We start from the raw sequence: 12,618 nt of genomic DNA on the forward strand, positions 1-12,618 counted from the left end.
TTTACTTTTTTTTTTCCTTTTCTTTCTAGAAGAAACTTGTAATTAAATTGTGATTGTGAAGTATAAAACCGATACATAATGGGTTATATTCTTTTGATGTTCATTGTGTTTTAATTTTTAGCCACTCTTGCTCTATGTTACATGAGTTCATTTTGGGACATGTATAGGTACGGGTGTGCAAGAATTCAGTATGCGTGCAAAGTTATCGGTTTTTTTTTAGTGTACTAGTATACTTACCCGCGCAATGCGCAGATTGTTTTGAAAAAAAAAAAGAGCGGAGAGAGATAATAGAAACATACCAGAGATAGATAATAGAAACAAATTGTGACATACTGCAGATTTTATATTTATATATATATTTTTTTTGGAATAGTCTTATTACAAACTAACATTTTCTATTGTATGTAGCTGTCACTGTTTCATTACTGACTATTTTTTCAAACAATATACAATCATTTATACTCCAGAGGATAATATCACATTAAAAGCATGCAACACAAATGTGACAATTATTGTGGACGTACTCCAAAAATGAAGAAACCTCTAGAACGTGATATTGTTCATTGTATTGCTTTCGAAGGGATTTCTGAAAGCAAAATAATATCCCTCTTCTAGCTGCAAAGGAAGAGTAGTGCATAAAACTTTTTATTGCTAAAACATCCAGCAAATGAAACACAAAGAACAACTATTGAAAGAAATCGACTACACAAGAAAATGCATATATACAAACCCCCAAAATAGCTACTGACAATTGATTCCATATACCCGACAACCATGAAAACTCAGCTTCTTATCAATATGTTCGCACATCACATTTGGTTCAAATCTCATTTCATGCGAATAATAAAACTTGAAAAATCACACATCACTTATTTTGAGTCAAAAACCTGGCAGCAAGAGAAGAAGAGAAATTAACATCAAAAAGTTCAATTTCTTCATCAGGCAAAAAACCAACCGACTCATTTAGCTTGCTAATCTATCCAAAGGCTTGCCACTCCTTTTTACAGAAAGTCGTCCAACATGACAACAAAAAGGAAATTAAAGAGAGACCAAAAAAAACTTCATCCACAACATGACGTCTCATATACACAGCTCCAAACTTTAGACAGATTTTTATTTGTGAGAGATGTAGTACATATATTTTTAGAGTTTTTTTTTTAAACTTTAATCTGTCAATTTTATTGTAAAAAAATCTCCTATTAACCCATAAGGTCTGAAAGTATGCCTCTACATTAATAGATCAAACAAATCGATCAACTTATTTGAATTATCATCATTAGAGCTTTCAAGTACCTCAATTATCAGCAGTTACTGTTATATCCCGTATTTTTTTTTACGTTCGCATGTGTCGTAAGTAAATTGAGATGAACTCGGACGATTGAGGACATTTGTAAGATAGTGATGGTTTAAGACAAGTGTTATGTAAGATCCCGTAAGTTTGAACCCTTGAAACTGATATGATAAGTATTTTCTTTTATGTTAGATTGAAAAGGGATTTATAAATATAATTTTATATCTTTGTTAAAATTACTACTTTTTGGGTAAGCTTTAAATTGTATCTATGACATCAGGAAGTTTTTAAATGATATTTTATTTAACATAAGAATAGAAATCACTTTCTCCTATGAAAAGTTATCTTTTCCCGTTTTGACGATTTATAGTACAAAAAGTTTTTACTCTTGATATTAGATTGGAAAATTAGAATTTGATAAAATACATTTTCTCGATCTTTTAATATTTATGAAGAATTAGTATATGTTTAAATTTTATATTTATGATTTATTAGTAAAGTGAATGGTATTATAGAAAGTGGTTAATTAAAGAAATATTTGGTGTATATATTAGGGGACAAAAAGGTCCACGTGGCATCAGTGAAAGAGAATTAATAGGTGACTATACATAAGGTGGTGACTATTATTAATGTTAGGTGTTGAGTGCATTGACCGAAGGGTCACACGTGTAAGGGCAAAAGTGATACTTTCCAATTTTACATCTTTTCCATTCTTTTTTTTATCTTAACAAAACTTTCCAGCAACCATGTTTAGACTTTGGGAAATTTCTTAGAATATCAAAAACGTGACCAGCAACCATTTATTTTATCTTGAATTGTATTTCTTGCAACATTTTACTTTGGGACAACTTAGTTTGAAGGAGCAAAACCGTGTAGCTACTTATGAAGTAATGTTGTGTTCCTTTTCAAGTTGTCGTAGTCGCGTGTTTCTTATAAGTTCGGGAAAGAGTTGGCTGGTTCCCTTCATGTTTAAGGTATGTAAACGCTTCTTAACATTGTAGGTAGACAAGATCGCAGGGATTGTATTGATATGTATATTGTGTATAACTCACGGGATGGTGATCGAAAGCCGCGAGTTTAAGTCATAGTAATTGTATATGAGTAGATTATGGGTTGTTTCCTTATGGTATGGAGATTGGTGGGAGTTTGGTGGCTTGTGTAGAGCTTGTTTGTTGGTAAAAAGATGGTCGGGTGTGGACTGCACCATTGTATATATCCTCGGGAGATCGTCGCTCTTTGATTGGTTGACGATAGTGTTAGAATAGATGTAGTATTTTGTTGATCTGTTGCTGATGTTATTATTGGTATATTACCTGAATTTGGAATTGTTGGATTGGTAGGATTATAGAGGAGATGATACGCAAATCCCGTTAGGCGAAAGAATAAATGATTGGTTAAAATAATCTTGTTGGCCTAGTCTTAATCTCTATATTGTTGATTCTGTTCTAGTTGACTAAGCTCGGGAGGGGGGGGGGGGGGGACTCGAGGATTAGCTTGAGGCGTAAATAAGGTATGTAGGGCAAACTTTTCTTCCTTCGGCATGATTCTTGTTGTTATTCATTCTTTATGTACTCCCCATGATTCCATTCTTAGACGAGTAAAGTCTAAATGTTTGTTGTGATGGCCGATTAATATTGTACTCCTATTCTGTTCCGAACGGAACACCCCTAAGATGCCAAGTTAAGTTGTGTATATGGTTTTACTAATGATTTCGAGGAAATGAGTTTTATACTACATGAAACATAAAATTTGATTTTCAAAACCAATCTGAAGGGGGTGCGAGATTTTACTACTTCCTTTCATTTACGATTTATGTTTACATTCCATAGTATCATCCCTTTGTATTGATATGATCATTTATTCTTTGGGTGGAGCAGTAAGATGTAATTGAGTAGAATATAAGTAGTAAGAATTTCATAACAATTCTACCCTCAAACTTGGAAGTATGTCCTCCTAAGTCTAGTGAGATACAAATTTGATAACTTCTTATGAAAGACTAAGGCTAATAACTGGATTGTGATGACTTGATTAGTGACTTATGATATGAATTGAAATTGATATTTGTGGATTGAGTTTGTGTTGATATGATGGTGATATTAAGCCGGAAGCGGCTGATCGAAGGGGCCATCATTATTAAGCCGGAAGCGGCTGCCCGAAGGGGCCATCATTATTAAGCCGGAAGCGGCTGCTCGAAGGGGCCATCATTGTTATGCCGGAAGCGGCCGTCCGAAGGGACTATTGTGATACTTGCCGGAAGCGGCTGTCCGAAGGGACCATTCTGTTAACATGTCGGAAGCGGCATGTGTGTTATATTGCATTATTTACTTAAAAATTGTTTTAATACTTCGTGTGCACATTTATGTTTCTTCCAGCGAAGGCTGCAGGCATTGAGTTAGATTGTGATTTTTTATCTTTTAAGTCAAATTATGATTTTGACTTGTTACCACCTTGCATACTCAGTACATTGTCCGTACGGACGTCCTTTTGCCTGGGGACGCTGCGTTCATGCTCGCAGCCCCAGATTGTTTGGCGGGTTAAGTGTATAGTTAGGATGTTTGGACATCAGCTGGGATTGGCAAGTTCCACCTCATTCTGGAGCTGTGCTGAATCATGTATAGATATGTATGATTATGGGTATGTCAGGGCCCCGTCCTGACTCATAATGTCCAGTTTACTTCTTAGAGACTTCTGCAGACAGTGTCCTGTGGTATGTTTATCGAGATGTCGACAAAGTAATGTCAGTTGAGTCATTTGTGGATTTTAAAAGAGTATGTATTTTAGATGATTTCAATTGGTTTAAAGTACTTATTTGATCGAAAGTTTTCATAATCGTTATAAAGATAATGATTTCTATTTGGAAAAGTTTTATGTTCTTAAAAGTTTTTGAAATGACAGGTTTTGATAGAGCGAATGTCTAAGGGTTCACTCGACTCTGATGAGAGTCGGGTGCCCATCATGCCCTACCATTGTTAGGATGTGACAATTACATGACGAAGTTGTCACAAAGCTAGCTGCATATGCTCTTTAATTATTTTGTTCTAAGAACTATTGATATTTTTAATAATCATTTCTTTAAATTATGTGCAATAAGCAATTAAATTTTTCTTCTCTTTTGTTTTAGCATAAATTCTGATCTTTAATTTTAATTATTGAAATTACATACACCAGAATTTTATTAGCTTGCCATTTGATTTAATATCTTCACCCACTAATATAGACAGATGTAAGAAAATTTACCTTTGAAATAATTATTTCTTTTATTTATAAACTGTTGTTTTATTACTCCAAAGTCTTTATCACCAAACAAAAAGAAACTCCACATCCCATTATAAAGTTGTCAGTATAATTTTAGTTAATTTAAAGCCACTAAATATCAAGTAAGGTCCTAAATGATACAAAGTTGATCAACATTTTGGTATAGCTTCGTCGATTAATATCCTTTTAAATATTTGTGCTTACATAACAATAATGCACAGATACTTTTCTATACAATAAACAATTAAAAAACTTACGCCAAGACAGTAAATTTATAAGTGCACATAATATTGAAAAAGGTATAATCAATGACATGAGATATAAGAAAGTTGGGCTTATGTTAAATCTCAATAACTTATTACTCTTCGAAGAAAATATTTTGAATAAGCTTAGAGTATTGTGTCTCTAGCAATTTGTACCCTTTGATGATTTTTCTTTATATATTATTTCCCATGCTTTTACATTCTTCCATATCTAATTATATTCATGCTTTCTCTTTAATTATTGTGGTTACTGAACTTAATTATATTAGTATGATTTAGGCTTCTTATTTTGTTAAAGAAGCTGTAGAGAAATATAGCAGAAGAAAAGTAAATTGGGGAAACCTTCTGCTAGCCCAAGATCGTTAACTAAAATTGGAAGATTCAACTAAAGAAGATGAAGCTTTGGAAAGGAGAACTTTATAATGGAAGAAGACTCTCTTGAATTGGCTTGAATGACTTACAATTGGCTTTTTATGGGTTGATTACAAATGACTAAGGACACCCTATATGTACTTGTGTAGGGATGGTTCTAGAAATTCTTCTAAATACATCCATGAGAAAAATCTAGTTATCTTTATCTCCTACCACTACTCTAGAATATCTTGATATTATTCTGGATACAAAAGGATCTATATAATTCTATCATCAACTACGAATTTCTAAGTGTCTAGAATTTCTAGACATTTCCTAAATACAATATATATTAAAGATATTTCATTATAGCTTTCTAGAAACTCTTCTAAATATCTATGATATTTATTCTTCCAAAAAATTAACTTTAATTTTTCACAGAAGCCGTTTTATTTTTTATGTTTCATTTTAAAAAAATAAGAAGATGACTTTAAGAGAAACTTACAAAAATAACAACACGCTAAGAAAGAAAACAAAAAAACAAAAAAAATCAATAACAAAGCAAGAAGCGATACCTCGGATGAATATGTGAGAAAATTCTAGTTGGTATTTCCCCTAATAAGTTCTCTTTTAGGTAGGGTTGGGCATAAAACACCAAAAACCAAATTACCGAACCGAACCAGGGATTTCGGTAATTCGGTATTTCGATTTTCGGTTCGGTTTTCGGTAATAAACTTAAAAAAATTCGATATTCGGTTTCGATATTCGGTATGCAATAAAAATATCATTCGGTATTAGCGAATACCGAAATACATACTAAATACAGGCCCTTTAATTTAGTCCAGCCCAATCCTAATCCCATTGCAATAGCAATTACCCATTGCCATCAGTTCAGTCCATTACCTAAAATCCTTAATATTTCATTCCCTACTCCCAGCGTCACTAACAATTAGCAATTAGCAATTAGCAATCCTTCTCTAGACCAATATCAGTTGCATATTGGATAAATTTGCCGCATGTAGTCTGCAATTCTAAATCACGTCTTACCTGCTGCAAAATGATACTCGTAATAATGTTATTACTTTTTGAGTTTCATTGCAAATCAGTAGTTTACTTCTTGAATACATCATATTGATGAAAGAAACTAAGTTCATTAGGCTGATTATGTTTTTGCACAACTAAATTGACATATTACTTTCTCGACTAAAATGTGTGTATATGAAGGCTTCAACCTAATCAATTTCTTGTTTGATACCTTAAGCAGTGAAGTTCTTGTGATGTAATACAGTGAACTTCGACTTCAATATGGTATTACCGAATACCGTATCGAACCGAAGTTTGATTTACCGATTACCGAATTACCGAACCGAAGTTTGAAAGTTCGGTATTTGATATCTATTTTCAATTACCGATTACCGAATTACCGATCTCGAACTTCAAAAATACCGAACCGAATACCGAATGCCGACCCCTACTTTTAGGCATTTCTCTCAGAACCTGCATGTAAATGTCTAGGAATTCACAGTAGATTTTTTTTTGTAACCGATAAGTACTTATTTTGGGATTTATTGAATCATCTGGTTAGGGAAGAGTTGCAAGATCGACAAATAAAGTTTTTTCTCCCTATGAATATCTGTTACTCCCTGAGAAAAATAGTAATGAGGAAATAGCATTAAAATTACAAATTTAACAAAATGCTTAAATTAGACTTGTATATACTCCATCCAACAGCATGATGCTCTAAGCCCCAAGTCTTTTAGAAAAGTACGATGCTCTTAAAATTCCATACGGTGAAGGACCAATCACCAAGAATCATGATACATAAAACAATGCTTCTCACTGCAAAAAATAAAAATAAAATAAAAAATAAAGATTTCCGAAAGCAAACTGATGCTAAAATATTATTTTCTGTAATCACATTTTGCTCTCGTACAAAATAAAAATTCAACATACCTGGTGTTACACAATTCAACATTCTTTATTCTTAAACTGGAACTATGAAATGCAACAACAATATAATGGCATGTGATAGTCATAGAAGTGAATCATTATTATCCTTTCAAGTTCGACAATGCAAGATTAATAAGGATTTATTTGAGTATGGAGGATGAATATAGTGTCGGTTACTAAAGACTTTAAGATAAGTATGTGAAGGAAGTGGGGAGGCTACACGTTGTTTGAGGAAAGCTATTCTTTGGGTAAGTGGGGGGTTATGGGTAGTTATTACAAATTGCATTATTTTAATTGGTGATTTATTTATTTTTTAAGAAAAAAAAACACATTAGTAAACTAACGTATATACTAATAGATTATTCTCCACAATACATTTCTGTGGGTAAATATTATTGCTATAAGTTAGCACCAAAACGTGGAAGTTGCTTGGCTCTATCTTGGGGATTTTTTTACTTTTTTTTTTCATAATTAAATACAAAATTTGAATAACATATATATTTATTTATTTTTAAATTCAAATTAAAAAACAAATACTAATTTTTAACTAAGTAACTATTTTTTGTCCTAAAACTACCACGTGTCATTATCCTACGCTGATATTTGTCAAAATCTTAAGGCAAACTATCCTCCTTTTAATAATATATATAGACATATAGATTTTAATATGATTTGTGTGACATGAAGAATATGCGATCTCTTTTAATTTCTCTAGTGTGATTCTTTCCACACACTCACAAGAAAGAAAAAAAATCATGTACATAAAACAAAAAACCAAGTTCTACACCAAACGCCCATAACTAACATAATATTATTTCCCGCCACTATAACTTCACAAAGCCTCCACCTCAGAAAAGAAAAAATCTTAAACAACACCACAAAAAAAAATAAAAAAAAAAAAAACTATCTAACTTCCTAGTGAGTGGGCAGAATCTATTGTTCCCTTATTTCCTCTCTTTTACTTCTCCAAGTGAACAAACTTTAATTTGATAATCAGTTTTGGTGCTTAATTCTTCATCCATCCCATTATTCTTTACTTTCTTAAATATTTTTATTAGTCATGAACAACATTTCTGTAATTAAGGCATTTGGAACCTTTGTTCTTGCATGGTTCATTATTTTTCAAGGTCATATTGTGGTTGTACATGGAGATTTTAATTATCAAGATGCTCTTACTAAATCAATTATTTTTCTCGAGGCACAGCGATCAGGAAAACTTCCTCCTAAACACAGGCCCTTATGGAGAGGAGATTCTGCCCTTCAAGATGGAAAATCTGCAAATGTAGGCTCTTTTCCCATTCCCATTTTTAAAGACGTAAGAGTTATTTCAACGATTCCCATGTTTTTTGTTTGAAAGGAAGACCATCCTGAGAAATTTATTCGAACCTAATTCTTCCGTAATTTTCTTTTCCAGTCAACGGCCTCTTACCAAGTGATACTGAGGAGGGACGAACCCTTTTTTTGTTTGTTTCTCTCCTTACTATTGTTTTTGATCCTCGAATTTGGGTCGGGGTCTGTTTTCGATCCGAACTATGCATACATATCCAAATATAAAGTTAGAATGTGTACGCATAGCGTGCTGCTCATTCTGAACCCACTGAATTTAAAGCTTAAATTAACTTCCTATGTACTTTGAATCCGAAGTGTGCTAACCTTGGAAGACTCGGATTGGCCTCAGAGTTTAAGAAAACTTTTGAAACGTGTGGTCTAAAACAAACTTAAAGCATTTGTGTAGCTATGAGTCATCTCATTAAGAGTAAAATAAGAATTTTAAAGTCAAATTATTTCTACATATAGAAGGTGACATATTTTTGGTACAATCTAAAAAGAAAAACGTGAAACAATAATTTGGATAAAAGGAGTAATAATTTCTACTACTACCAGCTAAAGATGAAGAAAAAGCATATAAATCTTTGCACTGAAATTGTGTAATGCTAATTTTTTTGCTTTTTATATATAGGTGGACCTTGTAGGAGGATACTATGATGCTGGAGACAATGTGAAATATGGGCTTCCTATGGCTTTTACAGTAACAACCCTAGCATGGGCTGCTATCGCTTATCACTCCCAACTCCAAGCTGCTGGAGAATTGGAAAATGTTCAATCTGCCATCAAATGGGGCACTGATTATTTCTTGAAAGCCAGTTCCAAGCGTAATCGCCTCTACGTCCAGGTAAAACTACTCTATCTTTTTCTGTACGTGAATATCCAGAATAAAAAGGGCAGCCCGGTGCACGTAGCACCCCACATTCACACAATGACAAGGGAAGGGCGGCTCCCCAAGGGGTCTAATGTAGGCACCTTACCCTGACACAAGCATCAATGGTTGATTCCACGGCTCTAACCTGTGACATTTCTCCATAAATATATAGCTATTAAATGTTCAAGATCTAAAATTGTGCATTGTTTTCTAAAGGTCGGGGATCCAGTGAAAGATCATGAATGTTGGACAAGGCCAGAAAACATGAAAACGCCAAGAACTGTACTAATGATAGACCAGAATAATCCAGGAACAGAGATTGCTGCTGAGACTTCTGCAGCAATGGCAGCTGCTTCTATTGTGTTTCGTGGAACTAATCGTTCCTATTCCCGTCAACTTCTCAACAAAGCCAAACTGGTATTTATTCTGTCCTCATTGTATGATCTTTATTTCATTTGGCAAACTCCTAAATGTACGCTCATAGTGTTTTCTTGGTTTGTGGCTCAGCTTTTTCAGTTTGCCAAAAGTCATAAAGGAACCTATGATGGGGAATGCCCTTTCTATTGCTCCTTTTCTGGCTATCATGTAACATCCCTCTCCCTTAATTATATTCATTCCATATGGTTATTTTTAGTGAATTTCTAAAATGTGAAAAATATAGGATGAGTTGTTGTGGGCAGCAACATGGCTGTATAGAGCAACCAGGAGGCCAACATACATGGAATTCATCCAAGAAGAGGCTACTACTGCAACGGTAGCTGAGTTTAGCTGGGACCTTAAATATGCTGGAGCTCAAATACTCCTCTCTAAGGTAATAATTAAAATCCTTTTTTGTATTGACGTGAAGTGCCAAGTACCACTGTGGCACAATTTGTGGTCGAAAAAAGTGATGATATTTGGTCCATAAAATGCAGTTCTATTTTGAAGGGGAGAAAGATTTAGAGAACTTTAAGCAACAAGCTGATGGTTTTGTTTGCTCAAACCTTCCTCATAGCCCCCATCACCAGGTTCATTTGTCTCCAGGTAAGTCTTTGTTTCTACATTTAAACTCCATGTCTTTCATCGATTGAGCTTGTTTCATTGGTTGACAAGTTCAACTGCCAAATGTCTAATTCATCAGGGGGTCTGCTTCACCTTAGAGATGGAGCCAATTCTCAATATGTTACTGGCGCGGCTTTTCTGTTTAGTGCTTATAGTGATTATCTAGCCAAGTACAAGCAAATGGTCAGCTGTGGTAACAAACGGTTCAATTCTGCTGATCTCATGGCCTTTGCCAAGCAACAGGTAATAAATTTGCTCATATTAGCACCATTCTGATGCTTCTCAGAATATAATCTTAACAATAGGCCAGGCCAGAATAAAGATTTACAATTCTGTCATACTGAGAGCTATTACTATCAAAATTTGATCATATATGTGGGCACACCTTTAAATTGTCATTGTGAAATGAAAGCACAAAGTTACTTATGAATGATTAAATAATGCAGATGGACTATCTACTAGGCAAAAACCCGAGAGGAAAATCATACATGGTTGGTTTTGGGAACAAACCTCCAACTCAAGCTCATCATAGAGGTGCCTCTGTCCCAAAAATGTCTCCAGACAAAGCAGTGGACTGCTCCATGAGTTTTGTTTACTGGTACAACACAGAAAAACCCAATCCTAATGAGCTAACAGGCGCCATTGTTGGTGGTCCTGATAAATATGATAACTTTGAAGATCGTCGTTCAAGTTCATCCATGACTGAGCCGACAACATATACAAATTCTTTGGCCGTTGGTGTCCTTGCAAAGCTCGCGAAGCACCATGCTCCGTCTTGATCACCTACCTAGATGTTCATTATGGTGAAGATTTACGAAGGTGTATAAGTAGTTTTTTTGCTGATGAATTTAGAGTATGAATGGTGATGTCTCTGTAGGTCCTATATAGTGACAGCTCCGGATAGCTGGTTGCAAGGGTTGGAGCAAATAAGCTCGAGTGTGTCTCTCTTTTGTACAGATTAGATTTGTTTAACTTAGAATCTTGGTACTACTCTTGTAATGTTGATTAGTTACAAGGAGTTAAAGTCTGAACCCAAGAAGAGTGCTTTCTTGTGGTAGTTTTACAGATAAAATGTTATGTACATTTGTATGGAGACAGAAATTTGAATAACAGTCATTCCAAGATCCTAACTATGAGTTGGTTTCTATTAACACAAATCTCACTGCAGTTTTTTCCCATATGAAAAATCTAACAATGCTTGCATGTCTATGGCAATCAATTTGCATTTTTTCCAAGGAAGAGCACACTAGTTAGAGAAGAATGATGCAAATGAATAATATAAAATAAAATAAATAGAAGAAAATCATGACCTCAACAACAACAACACACCCAGTATAGATATTAATAAGTGAATTAGAAAAAAACTCTGCAATTATTTTATTGAGGCGTGTATTACAAACTGATGCCACTCATCAATGGCCAAAACACATACAGTCGCTACTTTTTTTTGTAAAAAGTGTTGATCAACTATACAGTTTTTTAATTAAAACTAAAAAGGGGCAGCACCTGAGATCATCTTGGTCACAAGCTGCCTACGTACCCCCAAACAAATTCTAAAGAGGGAATAAGCCCATGCTGGGAATAAAATAGACCCGCAAAAATAATATTCATAGTATTAGTGATAAACGCAGAACACTAAGTTATGGTTAAATCAGCAAGAATAAAATGAAGCAATAATGACACCAAGATTTTACGTGGAAACCCTTCTGAATAAGGAAAAAACCACAGCCAACTGGTGAGAGTCGTCTCCTTTGGGAGAACAAAAGGCTTGAGGTCACGAGTTCGAAGCTCTGCAGGGCGCAGCGAACTGGTGTGATTTCCTGTCCATACAATACCTGAGTATGTCAAGCATGCATGTCATGGAGGGGGCCCGCAAGGGGTCTACTCACCGGTCCTGGGCGACCCAGGCGGTGGGGTCCTTACACTTTGTTTGGAACATCACTTTGCAAAGCAACCGCAGAGGATAGATTAATAACATGTGCGGCGGTCAACAATGCCTCACCCCAAAAGGAATTCGGCAACTTTGCTTCAGAAAGCAAACATCTAACTCTTTCCTTCAAGGTCCTGTTCATCCTCTCTACTAAACCATTAAGCTGAGGAGTCTTAGGAGGAGTCTTCTGGTGTCTGATACCCTGTTGCTTCCAGTATTCGTCAAACGGTCCACAATATTTACCACCGTTATCAGTACGAATACACTTCAGCTTCTTTCCAGTTTCTCTTTCAACTGAAGCCTGAAACTGCTTAAAGACACCCAACACTTGGTCTTT

At 34.7% G+C, this 12,618-nt stretch overlaps 1 protein-coding gene across 1 annotated transcript; it reads left to right on the plus strand.

Annotated features, from left to right (window-relative positions):
- The first annotated feature begins 8,047 nt into the window (after positions 1 to 8,047).
- LOC132608441 (endoglucanase 16) lies at positions 8,048 to 11,472 on the plus strand. The gene is made up of 8 exons (XM_060322419.1): positions 8,048 to 8,392; positions 9,071 to 9,283; positions 9,527 to 9,727; positions 9,818 to 9,895; positions 9,972 to 10,121; positions 10,225 to 10,333; positions 10,431 to 10,594; positions 10,798 to 11,472. Exons 1-8 carry the CDS (start codon positions 8,171 to 8,173, stop codon positions 11,128 to 11,130), a joined length of 1,470 nt encoding a protein of 489 aa, XP_060178402.1. The 5' UTR covers positions 8,048 to 8,170; the 3' UTR covers positions 11,131 to 11,472.
- The last annotated feature ends 1,146 nt before the right edge of the window (positions 11,473 to 12,618 follow it).

The sequence above is a fragment of the Lycium barbarum genome, chromosome 1 (assembly GCF_019175385.1).
Source record: "Lycium barbarum isolate Lr01 chromosome 1, ASM1917538v2, whole genome shotgun sequence".
In the NCBI taxonomy this organism is placed as follows: domain Eukaryota; kingdom Viridiplantae; phylum Streptophyta; class Magnoliopsida; order Solanales; family Solanaceae; genus Lycium; species Lycium barbarum.